The 27,500-nt window shown below is 40.4% G+C and overlaps 1 protein-coding gene across 4 annotated transcripts in view; it reads left to right on the forward strand.

The window, feature by feature from the left end:
• Positions 1-27,500, forward strand: part of ltk (leukocyte receptor tyrosine kinase) — a 70,496-nt gene that overhangs the window by 19,086 nt on the left and 23,910 nt on the right. For all 4 annotated transcript variants that reach the window (XM_039785659.1, XM_039785660.1, XM_039785661.1 and 1 more), the window contains exons 2-17: positions 2,772-2,858; positions 5,274-5,423; positions 5,743-5,971; positions 7,387-7,526; positions 8,409-8,546; positions 12,175-12,324; positions 14,632-14,732; positions 14,878-15,038; positions 15,467-15,561; positions 18,826-18,897; positions 19,278-19,452; positions 20,708-20,858; positions 21,045-21,173; positions 21,628-21,784; positions 24,684-24,869; positions 25,976-26,074. In XM_039785659.1, coding sequence (XP_039641593.1) covers positions 2,772-2,858; positions 5,274-5,423; positions 5,743-5,971; positions 7,387-7,526; positions 8,409-8,546; positions 12,175-12,324; positions 14,632-14,732; positions 14,878-15,038; positions 15,467-15,561; positions 18,826-18,897; positions 19,278-19,452; positions 20,708-20,858; positions 21,045-21,173; positions 21,628-21,784; positions 24,684-24,869; positions 25,976-26,074 — 2,220 coding nt within the window. The remainder of the gene's footprint in view (positions 1-2,771; positions 2,859-5,273; positions 5,424-5,742; positions 5,972-7,386; positions 7,527-8,408; positions 8,547-12,174; positions 12,325-14,631; positions 14,733-14,877; positions 15,039-15,466; positions 15,562-18,825; positions 18,898-19,277; positions 19,453-20,707; positions 20,859-21,044; positions 21,174-21,627; positions 21,785-24,683; positions 24,870-25,975; positions 26,075-27,500) is intronic.

A 27,500-nucleotide genomic window follows, 5' to 3' on the forward strand; every position in this document is an offset into this window, starting at 1 on the left:
TCAGTCAAGTTGCATTGTGGGTAATGTAGGCAAAATTAAACTAAATACCCTGAGGGGAAAACTGTGGGAGATAGCGGGAGCATGGACAGAGGAGAGGCGACATATTACGAGTGGTCAGGTCTATCAGTGTAAAAGTGACCCCAGCTATCTTGCTGCCTTTTCTGTCAGAGAACAACATCAGACACACGACTTTCCTGAGCCTCTCCGGGTCTGCAATTGCCACCACAAAACTCCAACCTTGAAATTAACTACAACCAGCAGCAGCTTTCAGCTCAGGAAACTGTTTGGACCTTGATACATCCTTTGTCTTTATAAACTACTTAGTCTTAAACTAAGACTGATCTGAACCTGTTCTTAATGACTTGCCTGTAAAAAATAAAGGTGATATAAAATAAGTAAATGAAAAGACAGCCTGTGCTTTCTACAGAACTGACAGCATTCAAAGTCACACTCTGTTTAAAGCTGCAAACAGCAGCCAGCATCCTGGATTCTCATCAAAGCAGGAAAAAAATTGAGACCATTAATTCCCTCTTTTTCATTACATCATGTATTAGATTAGATTTTGATTAGAATCCAAACTTGACATGACAAAGAGGGAATGAGTTTGAGGCAATGAAAGTAACTTTAATGGGGGGGGGGGTGTATGCGCTATTTTATGTTATAATAGAATGTTAATGTTTATTTGGCTGAATCACCCTCTTTAAGGACTATTAAAATTTTCCAGTTTCTGTTTTCAGAAATCTATCCATAGCTGCTTTATAATTTATAATTACAGATGAATAGCTTGTCTGCCTTCAAATACATGACCCCCTCACCCTTTATCATTATCATCACTAACTGCTTTTTATAGACTGTCTTCCTAATATCTCAATTTGTTCTGCTTGACCTGTGTGACCTTGCCTTACAGGCCCTAGAGAACAGTAAAGTCGCTGTTCAGAGGCCATTAAATAGGATACGTTGCAATGACCCACTGGGACATGATCATCTCCCTCAGTGTCTACTGTTCATGCTAGTTAGTATGTTCAAACGTCATGTCATGTGTAAAGTGCCCTCCCTCTCAGTCATCCTCCAGAACAACACCATGTCTGTGGGTCGATTTTGAGAGTGTTTGGTCAGTCTGCAGTGGCCCTATTTCTGGATCAACTCTTTGGTCCATACATCCATCAGCTATATTATTAGCTTGTATTGTTCAGGGTTATGTGGACTAAAGCTATTCCCAGCATGCACTGGGCTGAGGCAACCAAGGGTGTAGGTTTGGTTTTAGTTTTAAATAAATAGATAAGCCTAGTATGTTAATGCTATTCCCTTCATATCGCCGATAAACCAAATTTAAATGACATTTACTTTCATACATAGATACCTATTACTTAATGATAGGTAGAAAACTGTCCTCTCCTGCCTCATCTTGATTATTGTTCAATTTGAGTGGCTTTTTAGAAGAACAGTATAATTAATTGTCAACTATAAATCAAAATATGGATTAAATGTTTTTTCCCTGACAAATATCCAGAGGTGGTTCAGTTTCTGCAGATCATTTTCTCAGGCTCCATACTGCCCAGACCAATTAAAGGGTTAGGCAAGGGTATCCTTGAAATAAACTAGATTGTATAATGTGTTGTCTGATACCTTTGGGGGGAGTCACTGTCCCACCTCCACATATCTGGCTAATCGATGCATGAATTGGGCGTGAATATCGGACTAAGGGTCGTTTGGAAAGTTAAAGAAATTGACATATGTACGTAGGTGTGTGCGGTAGAAGCTTTCAGATGCTGTTGAACCATCTGACCTAGGTTAGAGCATACTGATACGTTAAGGGAAACCCGAGAGGTAAAACCTGGGGTAAAAGAAGTCTATAAAGTACTGTTCATTAAGCTTATTGCTGTGAGCACATGGCAATAACTGACCTATACCAGGGTGAGGTATCAGGATTTTTATCAACTAATCTGGATTCATACATTTGGACAGAAGTATGACACTATGAGTAAATAAAGCTGTTAAGAGGTACAAAAATAGTATTCAGGAAAGAAACTGAGAGACATGTCTGTCCCCGATTCCCAGTGGAAATTTAGCTCTTGCCCGTGGACCACATCCATGGGCAAATTGGCCAAATCTGCAATTCTTTCATCTGGAAATTATCTTCATTATCTATAACAAGAAAACAACCTCTGTACACATCGGCTCTTGAGAAGTGGCTTTTCTAAACTACAAAAGCAAATCTTTATCTGTGGGAGTTTAAATGATCAGAAATCCTGCAGAATATCTGATCAGATCATTTGTGTTTCATAAGCCACAGTAAGTAAGGTAAGTATAAAGGCTCTCATGATGAATGGCATCAAATGATCCAGAGCCCGGAACTGGTAAATTCATCAACAGCTAATGCAGAGAGGTCGGTCACACAAATGTGCCTAAAGTGCCATCAGCAAACACGTTGAAGGAATTTCAATCGTCTTGAGTATCTTGCATAACAGAAATAATTTATGTTTTTGTAATTGTTTTAGTATTTTACTTTATTTCTTTGTTTTTTATTTATGCATTACAAATCTTCTGTCCTAGAGCCCATCTCAGCTCACATCAGGGAAGGGGCAGAGTACAGGGTTTACACAGCCATGTATTCCTCAGATACATCCCTATTTGTTTCTGCAACGGTTTTCAAAATGCATTGTATAGCAGGTTGGAGTACTGTATGCATGTATGACTCGCCCTCATAAGCAAAACAAGTACCATAACCACTCACTTTCTGTCTGTCTGCCTGTCTGTCTGTCTCTCCTCAGTTAGCAGTACCTGCCATGCTCTTTTGGACAGATTTCTGGAGGAGAACCTCTCAGATCAGCTGTTTCCTCATCATCTGGACAGCCAAAGTAAGAGACAAAAAGAAAACCTCATTAATCGCAATGATTACCTGCATGAATGTAAGTAGTCATTAATCTGAGTTGGCTTGACTGGAAAGCAAAATTAAGAAAGGAAGCGCTATTTTTCAGTGCACATAGAGCACCGCAACACTTAAAATCTAAAAAAAGTCAGGAATTTATCGCAATTGTCCACCCCAAGAAACTTGTTAGGAAGCTAAACTGTTTTTAATGCGGACAAAACGGTTATGTTTATGTTTTGTTATGACTCTGTGTTATAGATCTTTTATTGAATCAAATTTGTCCTGATCTGCTGGTTTGAGAATCTTAAGGTGAGTAAAACAATGCCACAGAGAGTGGTGAACACCTGCTTTCAGATTACAGGGGTGTCCACTAATGGTCTCTCCACTCTGTACAACAGTCACCTGGTCATGAAGGCCACCTCCGTCTTGGCCGACCCATCCCACCCTTTGCACCAGGAGTTCCAACTTCTGCCCTATGAGGCAAGGTATAGGGTCCCTAGGCCCAGGAGCTCCAGGGCATTGGGATTGGGATCCCGCGGGACACAAATCTCGCTGGAGTGGGCAGTTTTAACGGGGGCTGCTATCTGTTTGGCAGTTGAGTTCAAATATCAACAATCTTTGCGCAGAATCACTTACTGCACCTTTTTAAATACAGGGAAACGAAACAAAATAAAACAACGTGCGCAAAACAAACCACAGCCAACTACACATTCTAAAACAAGTGAAATAAATAAATGAATGCAATACCTTTATTGCACTGGAATAACTAATTATTGCACTATGAATGTAATTAGGCACTAAAACCTAATTTCGCTACTTATAACAGGTATGTATATTTATTAATAATGGATAGTTTTCCTGCGGGAGGGGAGAAGACAAAAAATCAATAGTCAATCTATTGACAATCATTCTCATGCCGTGCGGGTGGGACCCAACACACAAGCTGCGGGAGCAGGCGGTAATGGTCAGAAATCCACCGGGAGCAGGCAGGAGCGGGATTAAGAAAACAGTCCTGCGCAGGACTCTACTCCAGAGCTCAGGGCTCCTTTATTCCTAAAGCAAGTGCTGTCATTAACCATGAACTATAGACCACCTTTTATTGTTGCCCTTGTACATTTGACTTCTACACCTTTTTTTTTTTTTTTTTTTAACTCATGCACTTTGCGATCTTGATGTTAGTTTTTTCATTATTTTTTATAGAGTTTTTGTTGTACAGGACGTTTCTCCCATGTTTTCTTTGTTTTGCTTCGGGGTCAGTACAGATTTATCAAATTGAATTGAAGAGAAACCGAACACTACTCATGATGATGTTCGGGTGACTCAAGCTAATGCTCTGTTAGATAGTGAAATTAAAAGAACAAAGTAGCACACAAGCAGCATGCTGACACCAGGAATTTTTTTAGGTCATTTCTGATCAAAGGAAGCTTATTTCAGTTGATTTATGACAGAAAAAAAATGAAAGTGTCTTCCATTGGCATAACGATTTATTAATACGCCTCGTATTTCCTTCCTTTATCCCCAGAGGGATTCTTATGGCTGTTTGCCATATTAGCTGTCGTGGCAGTTTCCTTTCCAACCGTCACATGACGTCTCAAAGCTTTTTTTCATCCTGTTCATCAACCCCAGCCCCCCCGCCCAACACAGACAGACGTACAATCACTTAAAATGTACAAAGGGCATATCTGTTTGGCTGTCAAGCAGATTTGGGATTTCAATTAAATTTAGAGGAAATTTGGGGCATGAGCCAATGAAGTGATTAGTCCGTGGTGGAGGTTATGATCCTGGTCTGACTCCACGACCCCATTATTTAACATTGTCAAATAAGGTGTTTTTGAACAACTTTGCGTTTTTTTTATGAACTACAGTGACTACTATAATAAAAGGCATCACTATGTGTATTTTGATGCAGTTCTGTCCAGAAAATGTAAACATTTTTAGTTATTCAAATGGGACAATTAGAGGTTTTTGTAGTCTGGGTAAACGGTGTATTTACTTTTTTAAAGATTTCATATGCTTTAAAGTCTGTCTTCAAAGTTTTGTTGATTAGTTGGTTTTGAAAATTCAATAGTCTGTCATATAATCATGTTTTTGTGTGTATATTTGGGCAAAATACTATTTCAAATTTGTCAAAATATGAAAAAACAAAAAGGAATAGACAAGTAGAATATACAGAAAGCATTTTTGGCAGCTTTAGATTACACTTTTCATCCTTTCTTTCCTCTTCAAACATTTGTTGTGTGTGTAAAACTTTGAAAAGAAGACAAAATCCCACTTTTATTAACAATTAACCACTGTGATTTTCTTCAAAACTTCTTGTACAGTAGTGTTTAGTAAGCCCCCACATCATTGAATATTTACCTAAACAAACACTAAGTTACAAGCTACACTACCGTCTTTCTTTCAGTTACCTCCTGTGATTTTGAGTCACTGTGCCACTGGACTTTATCAAATCACAGCGACCAAAGGGACTGGTCAGTGGTGTCGCCACAGCAACCAGAAAGCGCTCAGGCAGGGATGATGCCCATGGCTGATCACTCAGTGGGAAGCTCTGATGGTAAGAGTGCAGAGACTCTCTGGGAAGAAACTAAAGTGGTGCTTCAGGATACTGCTCATGTCCTTTTCTTCTATGAAACATATTCAGAGGTTAGAAAAAAAAAAAAAAAAAAGGATCTTCGGACTTACTTGAGCTCTTTTGAATCAGCGCATCTCTCTGACATTTATTTTGATTTTGTACTTGATATATCCTAATGGCTCGTCTGAGATTGTACTAATGTTAAAGCATTTCTTAAATGATTTACAGGAGTGACAGTATTATGAGGCTGCTATATAACTGTCATGGATGGAATTTCAATTTCTACTTTTTATCACTCTAGGGCACTTCCTTCTCCTAAGCTTCTTCCCTGCCACTGAGGCTTCTGGGAGATGCGAGTACCACTTAACCAGCCCGGTCTTACCCGGAAATGAGAGGCACTGCATCTTGCAGGTGGCTCTGTTTGAGTCCGGTCCAGCAGTGGGGAACCTCACGCTCCTGATCAAGCCAGTCCACTCAAGTTCAGTTGTTCACTCTGAGGTTCTCAACCACAGGAGACGTGATGACCGCAGGTACTCACACACCCTCGGAACAGGCTCTCCATGCCTCTGCGAGTGCCGTTTGTGCAGAATAGATATTTATTATTTAGCATACAATGTCCATTTAATTAATGTCACAAAGCGAAATCATCCATCTTTACTGATTGAAGTGCTTGTCAAGTTGAGGCCCAGCCTATGAAATAAAGAAATGGGAGCTTAGATTCACTCCAATGAATGGTGAAACAGGCCTCAGACAGAGAAAGGGCACAGAAACTAATACAGTTTACTCCTGTGGTTCTAAAGGTAAATAAAGAAAATGTTTTTTAGCTGTCATGTGGGACAAACTGTAGACTTGTGGCCGTGTGGGGACAGCAGTCCCCTGTGTATTGTTTGGGAAATGGGGACAGGTATTTCCTATTGATCTAATGCTGAAGTATAGCTCTCTTTAGAGCAGCTAAAAGCATTCATGTGTCCAGATGCAGACCCTGGAAATGAATTTATATATAATTGGTTAGGACAGAAGAGGGATGGATGGGCATATGCAATAAGTTTGTACATTGGCTTTGTTACTGTCTGTGCAGTAATGGACTGAGCAATTCCATTATGAGACACACACAGACAGTGGTTTCATTTAGTCAGCCCACTATTCATCACATGCTAACCTGTAGATGGAACTTCTAGACGGACTTTCCATTTAAAGCACAGTTCCCAGTGCCATGTTTAACCTGTACTGAATGTTTTCAGAAATAAGTAAATAACCAAATTGAACCTTTTACCTGCAAAACAGAGGCTTACTTGCCATTGAAATGGCTCCTAGATTGTACTCATTATCCTCATTTGACTGTGTATTCACAACAGTAAACCATTACCACTCAACTAAAATGGTTTGTTTAAAGCTGTGACAGCATGGGTGTTTCTTTAGAAATGGACTCTTAGACTAGGATTTGTAATGTGTGAAGTAAAGCTCTGTTGAATGGTGGCAATATTGTGCCGTAAAAAGTAATGTTTTATGAGAAAGGAAATATATTCAATAAGTTTGCTAGGCCTTCAGTGCTTGTTTACAATAAAATGCCACACAAACAAACTTTGGCCTGGAAGGTGTGTGTTTTGTAATTTGTTTCAATGGATGCGAAGGAAATGCCATGGCCGTTGTCCAAACTTCTAGAAGCAGATGTTAAATGTTCTCCTTTTAAGATCCAAACATGGACAATTATTTCAATATTGGTTCTTTCTGCTAAGGCATGCTTCACCAAAATATCATGATATAACATAATTATTGTGATAAACATCATGTTTGGAGAGCTGAAACTGATCTTCATAACCTGTTGTTTTTTTGTTTTTTAATGCAGTACCTTGAAATGTGTCATACAAGCCAACAACACATAACGGAAGTAGTGAATTCCTACAGCTGATTTTAAAAGACATGTCTCTGTCATTGGTTGATGCAGGGCTGAGTGGGAGGTTCTGGAGACTGTGATTGGTCAGGTGGACGAGCCCTTTCAGGTGATCCTGCTCTACACTTCCTGTTTGGGAGAAGATGGAGCCACGGTGGCTCTGGACTCTCTGGAGCTCATAGACTGTGCATCAGGTGAGTGCATCATGTTCTATAGAGCTGTGACTTACTGATTGCTCAAACCAAACACTATAGCAGTTCTTTCCTCTGTTAAGCACCTTTGACTGAACGGAGAAAGCAGAGGGAGCCAGCTGTACAGTTTGTTTAAACTGGAAACCTGTTGACCTTTCACAGTGACACCACATATTTTTTTTAATTTTCCACGACCGCTGAAAAGAGAGATACTAAAAAGTTTTCTCTTTGCAGATTAGTTAATTATTAAGATTTCAGTATGCAAGATTTTTTATACCTAAATTAAAACAAAGAATTACAGTGAGATATAATACACATTGTGTTTTCCTTTTTATAATTACAAATAATTCAATGAAAACCTCATGTTAAATGACAATTATTTATTCATTTCAATGTTTCATACTCAAAGTCCTGCGATCAGGCAGCTATAGAAGTAGGCTTATTCGACTTCTCGCAGAGTCAGATGTGGTGGACTATTTCTTGGCTGAGAGCGATTGCCAGGCAACCAGCAGGGACTCCAGGAACCTCTTGTTCCTGGGCCAAGAGAGAGTCAAGCACACCTCTGTAAAACAATTTTTTTTTACAAATTAAGAATCTGTAATAATTTGTTAACTATTGAGCTGAAGAGGTAGTCAGATTGTGTTACCTTTGGACAGAGCCAGGCTAGCTGTTGCCTTGATCCCAGTCTTTGTGCTAAGCTAAGCTTACTGGCTGCTAGCTTTAGCTCATATTTAATGGACAGATATGTACTATATTTACTGATGATCTGCTGATAAATGTATCTAACAGCATTAAATGACTTCTGAATGTTGCATTATATTAGACTTAGTTCTCCATGATGTAGAGGATGTGTAGTAAAATCTTTGTGTGGTTGCTGTGATGCAGAACACCAGGTCATCGGGCTGGATGCGGCTTGTGGGGAATCTTTCCACTGTGAAAACTCAGGAGACTGCATTGACCAGAGCCAAGTGTGCAACTTCCACACCGACTGTCCTTTAGGAGAGGACGAAGGCTTCATCTGTGGTGAGATTTTGTTTTCTTTGACTAATAAAATCACAGTGTGCAGAAAAGGATGTTGTTTTGAGGGTAATTGGGGCCTTCCATTTCTATTTGTAGCCCTTGAAAATCCACTTATGCAGTTGGCTGTAGAGGTTTCCCCTTGTATGATGATGAATCTGCACTAGAGCTGGGTGATATGGAGAAAATCAAATGTCACAATATTTTCGACCAAATACCTCGTATCGATATTGTGGCGATATTACTAAGTGACTAAGTGGGTTAAAGCTATAGTGCGTAGTTTCTGCCTCCCCCATGAGGAATTTCTAAGTAATTGAAACAACACTGTCGGCACATCCACATGATACAGCCTTCCGTGATCGCGCACACGCCCCCACCCCTCCTCCACGCAGTTGCTAGTATGCAAGGAAGACACAGAGGATTAAAAAAACATGATGGACTCTTCAGAAGAGGTAATTATCTTCACTTGAGCTTCTGGGTGGGAAAGTTACTGGACGACACAATCTTCTGAACATAGCCATACTGAGAAATACAGAGAGTTGTGTGGAGCTGATAGTCTTAATTAGCTTTGTAGCAACTCATTTGGCAATGGCTTGAATGTGACGGACATTCATTAATATCAAAAAGATATGCACTAAAGCTTTAAGGCAAATAATAGAACAGCTTGGTAAATTCAGAGAATCACTTTAAAACCAGGAAAAGACAACACTTCATATATATATAATATAATATCATAATATATAAGTATCATATTATGATATATATATCATAATATGATACTATGATATCTAAAATTTAAGACGATATCTAGCCTCATATATTGATATAATATTGATATATTGCCCAGACCTAATCTGCACCATTTGACTGATTCTGAGAGTGGAAGTGTGAAAAAATGAAAAGCAACAGATGTGTCTGTGTGAGTGCCTTAGTTTTTGTGATTGTGGGTGGCGAGTTAAGTGAGGCCAGCATACAGAACAGTGTCCTAAAGCAGAATATGATACTGCTGGCAGGCTATAATCCATTTGCATTATCTGTATTCAACTTTAAATCCATAATAAATTGTTAATCCTTTGACCGGAGGTACTAGATTATTTCACACATTATATTTAAAATGCAGGGAGTAACTATTATAAGGACATTTAAAGTGCAAAGCCTGAGTGCAGCTCCTGTCCTCAGAAAACTTACAATATGGTTTTATTACCTGGAAATTCTTTTATTGATATGTTTTGCTTTTTTAAGTTATCATCTTGAAATCATGCCTTAAAAATGTCTGAACGTAAATATTATGAAATGTTAGTATAATACATCCATTGTGAATTTATTAGTGTTTTGAAATCCCAGATTTGAAAAATGTGCTGTAGAAGTGTTTTCAGAGAGTAGATTAATACCTTTCATTTTCTCCGACTTCACGGTCTGAAATATAACAAGCTTCCTTTATATCTTTGAAAACATCAGTCAACACTTTACCACACTGAGAATCAAAAGGCCTCGCTTTAGTCAGCAATTAAATCAATGGTAGTTGGGGCTATTTAGAGTTCTTAAGTTGTGGATTCCTAGGGGAGTGGAGCTGGGTCACAGTGGTTGTATAATTTTTTTAATGGCCCGCCAGTAAAATCGATCCTGCATGAGTGTTAAAAAATACTCTGTTCAAGGGACACTTCAAGATTTTATTATAAATGGCTTTTTTGTCATCTTACTCGAGATAAGATCAAGAGTAGATGGATTTCAATTTTTATGGACTGTTTTTGTAAATGGACTGTTTTTATATAGCGCTTTTCTAGTCTTAACGACTACTCAGTGCTTTTACATAGGAACCATTCACCATTCACCATACACATTCATATGCTGTGGCCGAGGCTGCCGTACAAGGTGCCACCTGCTCATCAGATAAACATTCACATGAAAGTATTGACAACATTGTTTGTGTACCCAGAGTTTACTAAAAAAGGTTTTGAACAACTCACCGTAGCTCTTGTTGTTTCCGGCCACTACCACCTCGGCAGTCAAAATGAATCGATATCTGAATGCGAATGAACAGACTCCATATGAGGCTCCTTTTTCAACTACAAGGCCAATATTGTTTTTCAATAACGACAAAACAACGACTTATCCGTGCATTTATATGGAACTAAGCTTTAGGAGCTTTCCGTCTTTACTCTCCTCCCTGTTACGTTGCATTCGGAAATCGGTTGTTTTTGACTGATAAAATGGCTGCGGCCGGAAACAACAAGAGCTACGGTGAGTTGTTCAAAACCTTTTTTAGTAAACTCTGGGTACACAAACAATGTTGTCAATGCTTTCGTTAAGGTGTAGAGCCCCTGGTGATACTTCGAGCAAAGTTTCATGTTGTGTCAAGCCTTCTTAGTGTTTTAAAAACAGCTATTTTGAGGCTAGCATAAAAGTGCCCCTGTCACTCCCATTCAAAAGGCCATTTGACCGAAAAACGAAAATATGGTAAATCTTAAAAGTGGCGCTTCCATCCTAAATATGCTTTTAAACGAAAGTTTGACTCGGTTACATTCACAAAAAGAACCTAGGTTGCATTTTGGCGAGAGCTACGTTTTAAGTAAATAAGCATACTTCCCAAAATGTTGAACTATTTCTTAAAGGTCCCATGACATGGCGCTCTTTGGATGCTTTTATATAGGCCTTAGTGGTCCCCTAATACTGTATCTGAAGTCTCTTTCCCGAAATTCAGCCTTGCTGCAGAATTACAGCCACTAGAGCCAGTCCCGCAATGAGCTTTCCTTAGTATGTGCAATTTCTGTGTCTGTAGCTATTGAGGAGGAGAGAGGGGGGGGGGCAAGGTGGAGAGTGGGGGTGTGGCCATAATGTCTCTCTCATAGGTGGGCCAAATTCTCTGGGTGGGCAAAGCAGAGAAAGGGGAGGTAACCATGCTCCTTATGACCTCATAAGGAGAAGATTCCAGATCGGCCCATCTGAGCTTTCATTTTCTCAGAGGCAGAGCAGGATATCCAGGGCTCGGGTTACACCTATCACCATTTCTAGCCACTGGGGGACCATAGGCAGGCTGGGGGAATGCATATTAATGTTAAAAAACCTCATAAAGTGAAATTCTCATGCCATGGGACCTTTAAACATGTGTAGACATGTAGAAAACGAGATAAGGAGGTTTAAGCTAAAATTTTTTTGCAACAGCTACTTGCAGTGTCTCAAAAGTCCTGTCTTTATAGTGATGTTATACTGTCATAGTGACTAGCCTGCCTAAGGCATTTTTGTTGAATTTTACTTTTACGGTGGCTAATTTATTTCCCAGCTTTTTTTCTGCTGGATGCAAAGAGATGGAATAGTTATTGATCGTCTCATGTAACTCTAAGATGCCAAACAAGCCTATTTCCTAGCCTGGGAGAGGTCAGGACACTCTACCTGCAGATACAGGATAACATCATGGAGTACAGATAGTATGTGGAGAGTGAAGGAAACATGCCCAAGTACACAGACTAATGCACATGAAAATATGGCACCCCTTGAAGTATATTATTTGTGCTTAGCTGATTTCTCCAAAATGAAATTCTTGCTTTGGAAAAAGAGGAATCAGGGGGAAAGTATGGACTTTTTAAAAGCATTGATCTCTGTTTTAGTGTAATATAATAATCTTCCTTCTCCCCAGGTGCTCTTCCGTTTGGCTCTCACTGTTCATTTGAACAGGATGCATGTGGGTGGTCCGTGTCCAACCAGCACTTGGCCTGGAGAAGAGTCGCTGGAGACAAACTTCTGGAGAAAGAAGACATGCAGGGTGTCACTCTGCAGAGTACACCAGGTGTGTGTGTGTGTGTGTGTGTGTGTGTGTGTGTGTGTGTGTGTGTGTGTGTGTGTGTGTGTGTGTGTGTGTGTGTGTGTGTGTTTTTTTTTAGAAATTAATCTTGTCTTATTCTGATGAATTGCTAAGGTGTGGAGAGTTGGAAGCTAAAAGCTCAAAAATGTCTTGTCACTACATATCTTACTTTGCTTAGTCTCAAAACTCATTGTTTTGTTTAGTCTCAAACAGGCTTTTAATTAGGGGTAGGGGGGAAATAATCGATACATCTTAGAATCGCGATATTTTCCGTGGCAATACTGTATCGATACACAGGCCGAGGTATCGATCTTTTTTTATAAACTTAGCACAAAAAGTAAGGAAATTTGTGTTTGGTAGATTATTTCTCTGTGGTAACAATGCTTTTTGGCAATAAATCATATACCGTTGGAAAGCCTGTTTAGTTCCCTTTCAAATGGGGCCCCATTTGTAAGGAACATGCATTTGTGGGATAAGCAGCAGCGCTGAGTATGTGGGTTGCGCCCATGAATTTGCCAAATCTTCTCTGCCAATACCAAACAGTTTATTCTGCCATTGACGTTTGATCGTTTGGTCGTTTGGTGGATTGGATGATTGAAGTTTGAAGAAACAAGACCTATTGGCAATTTAACAATTTATTAATTTCACAAACAGGAGCCTCAGTAGCATGTGGAAGAACAATACACAGCCACAACAGCCTGGCACCTCCTCCTCATGCTGGTCACTAGCCTGGTCACACACTGCTGTGGGATGGCATCCCATTCTTCAACCAGCATTTGTCATAAGTCAGCCAATGTTGGTTGTGTTGGTCACTCTGGCACGAACAGCGTGCCCAAGCTGATCCCACAAGTGTTCAATGGGTTTGAGGTCAGGACTGCTGGCAGGCCATTCCATCCTCTCCACTCCCACATTCTGGAGGTAGTCTCTGATAAACCCTGCCCTGTGGGGGTGAGCTTTGTCATCTTTGAGGATAGAGTTTGGTCCCAGACTCTGGAGATATGGGATTGCCACTGGTTGCAGAATCTCATCTCTATATCTCTCTGCATTGAGATTGCCTCCAATGATGACAAGCCTTGTTTTTCCAGTGAGGGAGATGCCGCCCCACACCATCACACTGCGGTGCAGCAATCAGCATAGCGTTCTCCGCGTCTTCTCCACACTTTGACCCTATGATCCAACTGCCGTAGGCAGAATCTGGACTCATCCCTGAACAGAACGTTCCTCCACATGTTCGGGTTCCAGTGCACGTGTTGCATATGTTTGGCAATGGCAGAGAAGATTTGGCAAAGTTTTCATGGCCGCCACATACTCAGCGCTGTTGCTCATCCCAAAAATGCATGTTCCTTACAAATGGGGCACCATTTGAAAGGGAACTAAACAGGCTTTCCAATGTTAATTAGATTTATTTCCCAAAATCATTGTTACCACAGAGAAATAAACTACCAAAGACAAATTTCCTTACTTGTTGTGCTAAGTTTATATGTGTTGGTCAGTTTGTCTGCTTGACAATCCCATTTTGCAGCAATACAATTGAAGTGAGATGAACAAACAAAGAAATTTATCTTTTTAGATAAAACAGATGTTGACAAAGTTTCCTTTTGGGGACATAATTTTTAGATCAATTTTTTATTATTTTTATATTTTGAACATACAAACACAATTGAACAAAATCAGAAACTCTCTCCCACCCCCCACCCTCCGTGGTCTCAAGGATAACAAAAACAAACAAATAAGCAAAAACAGAGATCACACTTTGCCTAGTTACTCTCCTCTAATTCTTGTGATGCAGAGGTCATTAGGACTGATATTTGTGCTGCATGAGTTTTACCATAGGTCTATAGTCGATGACTTGGCTTTGTTAATCCTTGCTGTAGAGAGCTCAAGCATAACTATGTCTAGAAAATACCGCCCACCCCTACTTTTAATATATTGTTCTTTCTACAGTAGACCCAGATAATGATAGGAATGCCCTGTTAGATTACTACCATATGAAGTTGAATGACCATGAAGAGTTCATACAGTATGAATTGTTTAAATCCAGCTGCAGAACATATCCATCCTAACAGGGCTCAAAATAGCTTTATATTTAACTCAGTGTTACAACTGCTTTCAATCTTTTGAGTTTTTATTTTATAGGCTGCTGGTTCTCGATTAGCAATAAACATGTTTAAAATGTATGACATGATATGATACAACAAAAACTTTTTAAACTATTACTGTATCAGACATCAAACAGTTTGTTTCATGAGCTGGTTAGCGTTCTGCTGTGTGACATGAATTGTGCGCCGCCAGGGCACTTTCTGTTCCTGCAGGTCAGAGAGAGTAATTCCCTTCGAGAGGCGTCCATTCAGAGCTCCTCTTTCCCTCCCCCCGTCTCTACTACTGTCTGCCAGGTCAGTTATTAAGACGGATACAATAGTTTAATAATTTTGTTGATATATTTTTGTTCCCTTCTCCTTGTGAGGCTGCTATTTGGCAACAAAAGATTTTGTCAACATGCTAACTCCTTGCTGAAATTGTCTCTGTTTTTCTATAAAGATGCGTTTCTCTCTGTACCTGTATGGGGACTTTAATGGTTCATTGCTGGTGTCTATAGAGGAGAATGGGTCCGCCACCACACCACTGGTCTGGGAGAGAAATGATCAGTGGACAGATGACTGGGAAGATGTTGCCCTGCAGCTGACTGGCCTTAATCATGAGTGCGTAAAATTAAAATGAAAGGGTTGAGGAGCAGAAGATTATGTAACACTGACATGCTACAAAAAAAGAACAGGCACGGTCCCTTGTGAAGCATAACATAGGTTACCTCTATCATTCAACTGTACCAGTCTCTTTTTCCTCACCTCTTCTTCCTCGTCATTGAAAAACAGACCGTATTTCACATCATGTTTTGTTATATTTAGATTAACTTTATTTTTCATCTCAAAACAAAATGAGTACTTTAGATTGACTATAAGTGAAGAACATTGCTGCTGTCATCGCAAGAATTTGTAATCATTTTGACTTAAAACATTTGACTTATTCTTCACTAGAAGCTGTTGTACACCGATTGGGATTTCATTTCTGTTGCCTTTAACATAAAGACAAAAACTGTAATTCTCTAAATAAACAAATGTGCTTGCTCCAGGTTCCACGTTAAGGTGACAGCTGTGTGGGGAAAAGGCTCCAATGCTGACGTCGCTCTCGATGACATTGCAATTGGAGCTACCTGCTTCAACACAGGTAAGCTGTTGCTGACATGTAGAGGATGGATAGCCGACCCGAGCCCGACGGGACCCAACGTGACCCGCCGGGCCGGGTTCGGACAGATATTTAGAAATGATGTTCGGGTCAGGCTCGGTCACATCAGCACGATAAGGCATTGAACATTTTAAATTTAAAACAGCTTATTATGTAGGTAGCCAGTGGGCCTGTTTCACTTGATGCAAAGGTTCGTTTTTTTTAATTAAAATACATTTAAAATATTACCCTAACATCCATCTTCCTGTGTGCGTAAATTTGTTTATGTAGCTGTGACGTGCGCTTGTTGCCCCGTGTGCGCTGATGCGCTCATCTGTTGACATTTCCGAATGCCTTCCTACAGTTGCTTAATAAAAGTGGGCTTTCCACACAAACAAAACGTACATGTGTCATTAGTAAGACAACAAAATTAGATTTTAACTGTGTCGGGCTTGGGTCGAGCTTGGACATAAATATCTTAATGCCTGTCAGGCTCGGGTCGGGTTCGGTTACTGCTCTGTCAGACGTGGGCTGGGCTCGGACAGCAAAATGCGGCCCGATCAGCACTCTACTAACATGCCATAAAAAAATGCTACAGACCATAATAAAAACGGCACCATGTAATTATGGCTCAGCATATTTGTAGCAATAATTATGTAAAACCAAGTTATAGTAGTACATATAGTAAGTTATGTCACAAGTCTCCATCACCAGGGGGTGTAAACATGTAAGTTACTGGTCACACTAGTGTCTCCTTCACAAAGGGAGTCTGTGTAACATTTAAATAAAGAAATGTTCCTGTATTTCCCTTGCTGCACAAATGGAAGGTTGAATTCATTAAACATAAAATGTAGATTTGGCTGCTAAAGATATACTTAGTGTATATATTTGACCAGTGGTTACTGTTATTTAAAGTTGGGAGCTTTTATCTTCCGTAGATATTTGTCTAACTGTTGTTGATTAGCCCCGTGTCACTGTCTTACTTTAGATGTAGTTTTTGTTGGACTCATGCCAATAAAGCATATTGAATTGAATGTAGATGCAAAACATAACTTTTTTTGGCTTATAACTATAAGGCTAACAATGCCCAATAAGGCTATCTGTCTTATAAATGTTACCTTATGTCTTTCTTTATTACTTTTAAAGTGATCTAGAAACTTTATGAAATGAAACTGTTACTGAAAGAAACGGAGTCCTCAGTTATTAGTTTGATGCCTTGTTTCATTGATTGTTTTTGACATGAGGGTAGCCAACATGTAATGCTTTGCTGCAAATGCAGCCCCGCAATATGGCAAGAAAACATAGATGTATGCATTGGGTTAAAAGGGAAAAACTTTTGGAGAACTATATTAAGTAAAACCATGGAAATAGACAAAATGCACAGTGTTTGTATGCTACATAGTGGATGAAGAGGGCAGACTCCTAATTTTCACCGGTAGCGGAACGGCTCCATGCTCTGCCGTCCGTCAATACCATTGACATATATAAAAGGTCAATATCCACCAGGTCCGGATTGGTTGCGGAATGGCTGCTGCCATGACTAACAGCTGAAGTCACGAGGTACCACGAGATCTCGCGAATTCACGTAGAATAGAACCACAAAACCAACAACAGTTTGTTTCCATCCAGAGGAGTAGAGGGGAAACAACTTTGTGCTGTTTTCAAGGTGTAGTGCAGGGAAATATGATCCGCTGTGAGCACGGTGTATTTTATTTTGAAAATTAACCAGATGTTTTATTTTGTTTCTGTGCTCGACTTCCTGTCCCACACAATCTGAATTGTGCTAAATTGCTGCGCAGCTCTCTGGCGTCCGGCAAAAATAGAAGCTCTGCGTATCTGCTCCGGAGGGCTGCGGACCGCCGGAGCTGGGACATAGTCGGAACCAACCGTTCCGCAGTCAGTGGAAATGCACACATTGGGCCCTATTTTAACAATCTGAAACGCAAGTATCAAACGTGAAACGCAAGTAGCTGTGTGGGCGGATCTCTGGCGCTGTTGCTATTATACCGGCAGGATAAATGACTCTTGCGCCCGACGCAAATCTAAAATGGGTTGGTCTGAAGTAGCTAGGTGTGGTTTGGGTGTAATGTGCAATAAACCAATCGGAGCGTCCTTTCACATTCCCTTTAAGAGCAGGCGCGCTTGTTCCATGGCGGATTTCTATTATGACGGCGGATTTGCCTGGCGCACGGCAGCGGGAACTGTCCGGGATGCGGCAAAGTAATAAATACCCGTCTTGGCCGGGTGGCGATGTTGCTGCGGCCTCTCGGGCGCATCTCCATAGTCTGGAGAGGATTGCTGCAGCCATGGAGCGTGGGCCTCCAAACGCACCACTTGCTCCTGTTGTGCCCCTTCCTCCTCCCCCCACTCCATCTCCGTCCACCCGCTCCACCGGGAGCGCATTGCCTCTCCCGGACCAGATCCCGCCAGAGTGTCCAATCCCTCTGTAGTTCAAAATCACGTTTCCTTAAGTCTTCTAATATTTCCTCATTTATGTGATCAACACATCCATGATTCATGGAAATGTTGTGTAAAACACAACAAGCCACAAAGAATGCTGCGACTTTTTGAGGACTGTACTGTAAAATGCCTCCTGATCTATCCAAACACCCGAAGCACATTTTCAGTAATATAGTTCCTTGTAATTATGTATGGTTTGCAAAAATGGGAACTGCTGCGTCCGTGTAGATGAGAGAAGCAAAGTGTATGCGCGTTGTGCGCACGCTACATTATGGCCAAGCATGCGCCCCTAAAATAGCATCTGAATAACGCGCTGCTGACTTTAGACTAGCGCCACTGACTTTATACCAGATTTTTCCTGGTCAGTGGCGGAATTGTTTTCTGAAACTGCAAAATAGAACCAGGGAACGTTTGCGCCTGAACAATTTTCCGACGTGTGGGAAAGGTCCGCTGTGCGTCGGGTGCAAAATAAGAATGATACATGCGTCGGTGTACAAAGGCAATTGCGCTGAGTGCAAGATAGGGCCCATTGACTTTAATGGAAACCTATTGACTCCGCCGCCGTTCCGCAACTGGTGGAAATTGCCAGTGAGAAATATATTCTGTTTTTTTGCTCAGGAATGAGTCTCAGGAAATGTGTCCATGTTCTTCCAATATACCCGTCCCTGAATTTTTTTTTCATTTCCTTTGATCCTTATTGCTTTGTGTCTGAATATAATTTATGCTTCAGTGATATGCGGATGTTTGACTGTGACTCATTGTCTCTCTCCCCACCTTTCACTAATTTGGCTTCCTGCCTCTCCGCAGATCTGAACTCTCTCCTGCCAATGGCGGACTTAGAGGATTTCTTAAGCCCCCTTCCAGAGCCTTCATTCTCAGGTACCGTTATACCATGGGAATTTCCAAAGCCTACCTCTTGTACTATGTCATTTTTAATCCATTCTGCATGCAGTTTACATACCAGGTGGTGGATTGTACACACGCAATTTCTCTTGATGCTTAAAGCTTTAGTATACCATACAAGCGGACCAGAAACCTTTGCTGCATTCAGCGCTCATGTACCAGATGGTGAATGCAATTTCCAGGGACTCTTTTAGATGTGCTGTATGTGTGTTTCTCTTCTCCAATGTCCAACTAAATCTTAGTCTTACATATTTCTTTTGCTCGTGTTTTTGTTATTATATATTTTTCCATTTAATGACTGACTGACCCACCAACCCATGTCTGTGTTTTTCTCTTTTTTGTCTCCATTTTTCTAGAGGTTTCTTTGATGACATGGTGGTTTAACTCATGCGGTGCCAGTGGCCCCCACGGCCCGACCCAAGCCCAGTGTGACAGTACCTACAGGAACAAAAATGTCAGTGTCACTGTAGGGAGGGAAGAACCCTTGAAAGGAGTCCAAATGTGGAGGGTACCTGCTACAAACCGATATCTGTGAGTGATGGGGGGAATGGCTTTAATGCTCATCTCAGCTTTAAGGTGGAAATCCAGAGGCTGGTCCTTTATTTGTTCAACTGTAAGTCTGGTGATATTCTATATTTTTCTTATTGTCAAATCCCATGAGAAGACAAAAACTCACAGTGAATCCTACTAATAAATGCTGTATTGCCTGTGTAGTCAAAGCCTGATAATAGCGTATTACTCTGCCAATGACCTTTATTGTTTTCCACAAACTATTAAAACCACACAAATGAGCCATACAGCTGCACTGGGTGACATGTTCTTTTATTACAGTGAAGTCGATCCACATATGCTGGCCTGCTGACGTAAATACTCACTAGTGCACAAAATCTGCAGCTGAAAGTTCCTCAGGAAATGCACTGTGTACTTCTGTCTGAGTAACCTTTTGCTAAAAACTGCAGTGTCCTGGTGGTATAGGACATTAAAATGTGTTTGTGACCCGTTAAAAAAAAAAATAGATTTATCCATTAACAACTAATGTGCTTGAATGTGTGAGCCACAGACAGGGCAGAGAAGTCAGAAAATATTTAATATAGATAGTGTGTGTATATCATAGAGTGTGTGTGTTATAATGGACTAATGCATTGTCAGTTTTGGTCTTTTCATAGCAGTTTTTGAACATAATAAAAATATAGCCAGTCTTATCCTGTAAGAGCAGTGATTCCCATTATGCACAATGTCAGAGAGTTCCACTGTGTTTTACATTTCTTCTGAATTTCATCCATACTTCATTTCTACGAGCTTAGTCATAGAAAAGACAAGCTGGGCTTGGCGACCATTTAGTGGTGTGTCTGCGTGCTTGGGATTTAAATTGTTCTGGCCATGCTCAGTGTAATTGATTGTTGTCCTGGCAGATCATACTTCAGGCAGTTTGATTGTCTTTGCATAGACAGTCATGGGAACTCAATATCACGCTTGCAACATGAAATGAGGCAACAGAAAAGTGGCAGGATTAATCGTACAGGATATACAGGGTGTTGAATTACTTTGGCTACATTAAACACAGCTATACTTTATGCCAATATCAACACAGAGTGTCTGTTTGTAAGATGACATCTTTATAAAACAACAGGTGACTGTGTCTCCTTATGTGTGTGTTATAACAGACATCTATTGCTGGATTGCAACCTATCCATCTAGTGTGTAATATACTGTGGAGACTGACCCAGAAAGCAATTTCTTTCAGTCACAGTATTTAAACCCCTTGTGGTGCAATGATCTCCCTCAGGATCTCTGCTTATGGGGCTGCAGGAGGGAAAGGAGCCAAAAACCACAACAAACGCAACCACGGTGTCTTCATATCTGCCATATTTCCTCTGGAGAAAGGAGATGTACTTTACATCTTGGTGGGCCACCAGGGAGAGGATGCTTGCCCGGGGGTGAGTAGGGTGATTCGAGGACCAGCTGGAATGATTTGTTGAAGTGTGTGCCGTTTCACTGGGATATCTTTTGCCAGGGAGAGGAGAGACAAGAAAGTGACCTAGATCAAAAAAATCTTGCCTGCTGGATTGTGAAGACTGCTTCTTTCTCTAAAACTCAAATCTCTCTCTTCCCCTGCGGTGTAGAGAAATCCCCACACCCAGAGGATCTGCCTGGGAGAGTCGTCGGTGATTGAAGACAACCTCAGAGGAGAGGCTGGTGCGGAGTGGGCTGGGGGAGGAGGCGGAGGAGGGGGAGCCACCTACGTCTTTAAGGTGACAGAAAATGCTTGTGTTGTTTCAGTAGTGTGTGTCCTTTATGTGGGTTTGTTTGATACCTTGTGCGGCTTAAGACATCGACTTGACATTGAGACATTGTACATGCTGATAGGCATACAAAATGTCTGTAGGCATATTGAAACAATTCACTATAGTCCCACACTCTAATCCACAGGTTTAAATATAGATTGGACCTACACTTAAAGTTTGAAAGCTATTTTATTATAGAATTGGCACAAGAAAAATTTGTGATTGTTACTATTATGATCTTCCGTCGGTAATAAACTGGGAGTTTCCCATGTTCAATTTGCTTTCCTGCTGAGACTGATGCTTTGTCAAAACTCCCTTTAGATTTGCAGTGAAATGTTGAGATGAAAATGTACGCATGTGCACCATTGAGCATGTACATAGTTGAAATTGCTTCCAATTTACGTTGAATCTGTCTTGACAGATGGAGGGAGGTGAGCTGGTTCCCTTGTTGATTGCGGCTGGCGGAGGAGGAAATGCCTACCTGGAGGACCCAGAGTCCAGTCTGGACCAGATACCACTGGAGCAGTATGAAAACAGCACCATAGCTGCCAGTACCAACGGTCAAACTGGTGCTGCAGGTATTATATTATAGGTCATACTATTTATTACAAGTGTGGATGTACTGTTTATCTATAGTGGTAGGCAGTCACTTTCAGTTTTATTATCAGGTTTTGAGATATCTGACTTGAGATTAGTCCCTCCACTGAAATAAATCACAGCATTGAAAAAAAAAAAAAAGAAATCTCTTTCCAGAATCATGATGATCCACAGAACATGCAGTTAACAGTCCTCATTCCTTGAATCAATGCAGTTTCAGTAAAAACTTTTGACAGTAAAGGCTGTAAGTAATTTGGAGTAACGAGAACACATTGCTTTTCAGAGAAAAAGGTGTCTTACAAAGGTGATGACAAATTTATAATGTGATGACAGAATGTTGTTTTTTTTCTCTTCTCATTTGTAAACCCCCCGAAATCATTGCGACTTGATAAAAGTTCCCAGGTTGAGCGCAGCAGTTTGATATAAAAGCTGGAGATGAAAATAGAATGACAGAGTTTTTGTACTATAGTTACAAAAAGAGAACACTTCTCAACTGGTTCAACTGTTTTACTGACACATTATGGTATATGGACAACACAAAAAAAGAACACAATTAAACATTACACAGTATATGCAGTATCAGTTTTATATTAAATATTCCTGATGACATTAAGGTTTGACTGCAGACTCGGGTATATATATATATACTTTACGATCACAGTGTGGATGTACTGTTTATCTATAGTGGTAGGCAGTCACTTTCAGTTTTATTATCAGGTTTTGAGATATCTGACTTGAGATTAGTCCCTCCACCAAAATACATCACAGCATTGAAAAAATATTAAAAAAAATCTCTTTCCAGAATCATGATGATCCACAGAACATGCAGTTAACAGTCCTCATTCCTTGAATCAATGCAGTTTCAGTAAAAACTTTTGACAGTAAAGGCTGTAAGTAATTTGGAGTAACGAGAACACATGGCTTTTCAGAGAAAAAGGTGTCTTACAAAGGTGATGACAAATTTATAATGTGATGACAGAATTTTGTTTTTTTTCTCTTCTCATTTGTAAACCCCCCGAAATCATTGCGACTTGATAAAAGTTCCCAGGTTGAGTGCAGCAGTTTGATATAAAAGCTGGAGATTACATTATGGTATATGGACAACACAAAAGAAAGAACACAATTAAACATTACACAGTACATGCATGCATGAGTTTTTGTACTATAGTTACAAAAAGAGAACACTTCTCAACTGGTTCAACTGTTTTACTGACACATTATGGTATATGGACAACACAAAATAAGAACACAATTAAACATTACACAGTATATGCAGTATCAGTTATATATTAAATATTCCTGATGACATTAAGGTTTGGCTGCAGACTCTGGTATATATATATATATACTTTACGATCACAGAGAGGTTAAGTGTCCTAGTTAAGAATGTGCTCCTGTTTTTTTCATTTTCTGAAGTGCTATGAGCCAGATGACATCAGGTTCATTTCTCTAAAAGATAGCGTTAAAACCTGTTTATAGAGATGTGTTGGTTGAAGGCTACGAGAGGATTTGTTTTGTTCTGTGTACACACACGCTCGAAGCAACACACGTTGGCAGACATGCATACTCTCACACTGCAGGGTGTGTTTGGCCTGTGGATAATGGGCATCTGTCTGGATCGCCTTTTTCAGTTTCCTGACATGCTGAATGAAGACATTTATGGCAGGGAGGTCTCTCTTTGCTCTTGGAAATGCCTACTGGAACGTTCTCAGTAAATCCCCTCTGACCGACAGTCTCAACATAAACCATCTATCAGCTCATCTTATTGAAACCTCTGTGGGTTTGTTTAGATAAAGATCTGAGTGTCAGGGGAAATATGTAGCTCTTAGTAGTGTGTTGTGTGTGAGTGTGATATGTGTGGTGAACGGTGTCTGGCTACCTTGAAACAAAATGTGATATGGCTGGGGAACTGCTGCTGGACATGTGATTTTCTGCTCATCAGCGTAGATTAGAGGCCATGATCAGCTGGTGGTTGGACCTGTCGACTCCTTACATGATTATTTATTGCTGAAGGGTCTCGGTCTCCATCACTGCACTGTGGCAAAAGTTAAATTCCCACTATAAATAAATATAAAAAAAAGTGTGGCTGTCAGTGACATCCGTGTGGATGGCTGTAAAGTGATAAACAAAAGGCAAAAGCAACAAAGACCTGTGTTCTTCTTTATATATTTGGGAGACTGAATGACTTGCCTCACTGTTGAACCTCTCATGTCCGCCCACCAGCTACCTGTGAACAAAAACAAAGAAACACAACACTACAAAAACTGGTGGACGTAACAAGCTCTGTGCTGAGTGTCTCCTCTTGTTTCTATGCTGTGTATCTCTAATGCGTCACTCAAATCTCCAGCAGGTCTTCCCACAAACTTAGTCTCAAAGACTGAGCTCATTCCTTGGAAAATCGTCCCTTCTTAAGGCGTATAGTCCCTAACTCACAGAGCAGACTCAAATAACAGCAGGGGAATTCAATGAGAGAGAGTAGTCTGATTTGGGGGTCCAACCAGCTCTCTCTCATTGAATTCCCCTGCTGTTATTTGCTTAGTCAGATCAAGGGCCTCCAGTAACAGCTGACTAGAGCCAATGCAGCCTGCCATATGCCAGAAGAGGCTGGCGATGATCAGCCACTGTGGCTCGGGAGGAGCACAAGTCTATTAAAAAAATTCTCATGGGATAACAACAAGGTATCTTGGCTTGTGTTGGCATCTACAAATGTATAGGAGTGTGCTATCTCTACTTTACCAGCCAGGTAGTTGCTCAAGTAACAAAGGAAGAAATAAAAATAAATGTGTATGATAAGGTAGTATGGTATAACAAATGTATATGTAATATGGATGATAAAATACTGTTTAATGTTGTGCTTGTTTTGTGTTTGTGTCTCTGAAGGTGGAGGTGGAGGCTGGAACGAAAGTCCCAGTCCTTACGTGAGGGCGGGAAAGTCTCTGGTGGAGGGTGGTGAAGGAGGGTCCTCGTGTCCCCTGGCCCTGTCCAAGCTCAGCTGGTCCACCTTTGGGGGATTTGGAGGTGGAGGTGGGGCCTGCACAGCTGGAGGTGGCGGAGGAGGTTACAGAGGTAACAGTATTGTTTTAGCTACCATGGAACAACATTGCTTTACCATTTCTAACCCCTGCACTAAAAACCCAAATTTGCTGTCATGTCCATTCTTCTCTGTCTTGCTCCCTCTTGTCATTTCATCCCAAACGTGCTACTAAACTCCTTAAAGGCGAATATTTATCATTTGTGTGGCATAACTGTAAAAAAGAGACAAACGAGACGGTTGATTTGTGCTTCAGTCTGAAGCATAGTTTATGCCTGTCTAGTTGGTCTCGACATTGGACTCCAACAGTGTCACTGTCACATTCATGTACAATTTTGAAATGTTGTGAGTAATGTCGAGGACCACCACGCAGTGCGATTTGATAATGTGTTGCCATGGTAACATACATAGTCTATATCCACGACGTTCCACTTCCAGGATTGCTCCGTTGCCGCTGGAAATTCCGAATTTCGTCCGGATTTCCATTACCTTTCGCTTTCTTTGTGATGAAATTTTAAACTCCGGTGGATTTATGAGGACAATGGTTAACTGCTCCTCAGATTTCTGCAGGGTAAATCGAGACCGCTAGCTAGTCTATCTGTCCAATCTGAGTTTTCTGTAGCACGGCTAAAACAACTTTTGAACTTACACGTTCCACCAAAACAAGTTCCTTCCCGAGGCTATTTTGCAGCAGCACTGTGGCTCCGCTCAGGGCTTAGCACCGCCCAAGACGATTGTGATTGGTTTGAAGAAATGCCAATAAACCAGAACACCTTTTTCTCCCATCACGGAATGCTGTGTGGACTAGCCAGACCCTCCCCCGCAGCACTGTGGAGGAAGGTCTGGCAAAGCGAGATTACATACATAGTAAATTGTTTGTTAATTTTTATGCTTTTTTCCTTAAGTGACAGAACAGTTTGTGAGAACCAACAGAATGGAGGTTATATGGTAATATCCAAATAATCTCCCAATCTTTCGGCTTTCTGTCACCGAGGTAAAATTGAAGGTTCCTGTGCATCATGGTGTTTTTTTTTTTTGTCATGAGAAAAATGACAAGCATAAATTAATTGGGTCAAAATAGTTTGACATTATTTTTAAATACTGACTGATAGGTGAGTACACAACATACCTTTTGTGACAGGAGGTGACGCTGCACCGACAGATGAGATCACAGCCGACGGTCAGAATGGAATCTCGTTCATTCATCCGATGGGAGAGATTTTCCTTCAGCCTCTGGCAGGTATGACTGACATCATATGCTTATCTTATGTAGATAGTGACGCGGATAAATCTGATAATGACTCTGTCAGATTGAAGTAGTGAAAAAAGAGGTGACATAAAGAAAGTAGAGGAGAGAAAAGACAGTTAATACCATTCCCTGATGTAGACTGTGAGATGCTGTTAAGTATAAAAAAAGAAAGAGAGCCAATGACCTATAATACCTCCGCTGGTGAAGATAGTGACATATAGTTGAGTAATTAAGTAGATATTGAATTAGGATTTTTTGGTTAATCTAGAATAAAACCTAATATAACTGAGCAAGTACAGTCAAGTAGAGTAGAAGAGAGAGCAACCGCTAATGAATGAATGAATGCTCTGGAAAAGGTGAGCAAGTGGACATTGAGTGAATATATTTTTTTGTCAAACTAGATATAAATAATGAAGGATGGAGTAACTGTAGAGTGAAATAGAGCAGAGAGCACAAATGCCATCCACTGATAAAGGCCATGACATGCAGTTGAACTAGAATAGAGTGAAGTAAACAGAAAGAAATAGCAAGCAAAAAATGGAAACACCATCTACAGATTGGTGAAATCTCTGGAAAAAGCTACTAAGTGTACATTGAGTTAAGAGTGTTTTGTCAACATTGAGTAGAATAGAATATGCTGTAGTCGAAGAGAACAGAGAGCTAACTTTTCCCTCTAATGAAGACCGTGAGATGTGATTTAAAGCCCCGCAAAAAGCTAGTACTGTAAGTGTACACTAGTTGAGTGTTTTGTGAAACTACAATAGAGTAGAAAAGAACAGAAAACAAACTCAGTCGGCTGATAAGGACAATCACTGGGATGCAGTTTAAAGTCTCTGAAAAAGCTAGTAAGTTGACCTTAAGATATACTTTTTAATTTAACTAAAACAGAATAGAATAGAAAAAATAGAGTGCAGGTGTATACCACATTATTATAATCATAATGCATCTTAGTTGTGGTAATTAGCACTGTGGAAGGTTTCCTAAAATACCTGAGATCAATAAATAGATGAGTGAACACAAAATTATAATAAAATGATGAACAACAATATTGACAAATAAAGACTTAGTGAAGAAATTACTTTTATATCAAGTGATGAAAAAAATGAAATTGAAAATTGATGTGATTTGTTGTGTGATTGTTACACTGTTAAACATGCAGATAGGCTGAAAAAACTCAAGGACATCTTTGGAATTATATAAGATAGTTGCATCACTGCATAGAGTCACTCTGGAACCAGATAACATTAAAGATGGTAAAGACACACAGGGCCCTATCTTGCACCCAGCACAATTGCCTTTGTACACCGACGCATGTATCATTCCTATTTTGCACCCGACGCACAGCGGACTTTTCACCTTCACAGACGCACGTCGGTAAATTAGGGAATGTATTTGCGCTCCCGAGGGCAGTTCAGCG

The sequence above is a fragment of the Perca fluviatilis genome, chromosome 20 (genome assembly GCF_010015445.1).
Source record: "Perca fluviatilis chromosome 20, GENO_Pfluv_1.0, whole genome shotgun sequence".
Classification (NCBI taxonomy): Eukaryota; Metazoa; Chordata; class Actinopteri; order Perciformes; family Percidae; genus Perca; species Perca fluviatilis.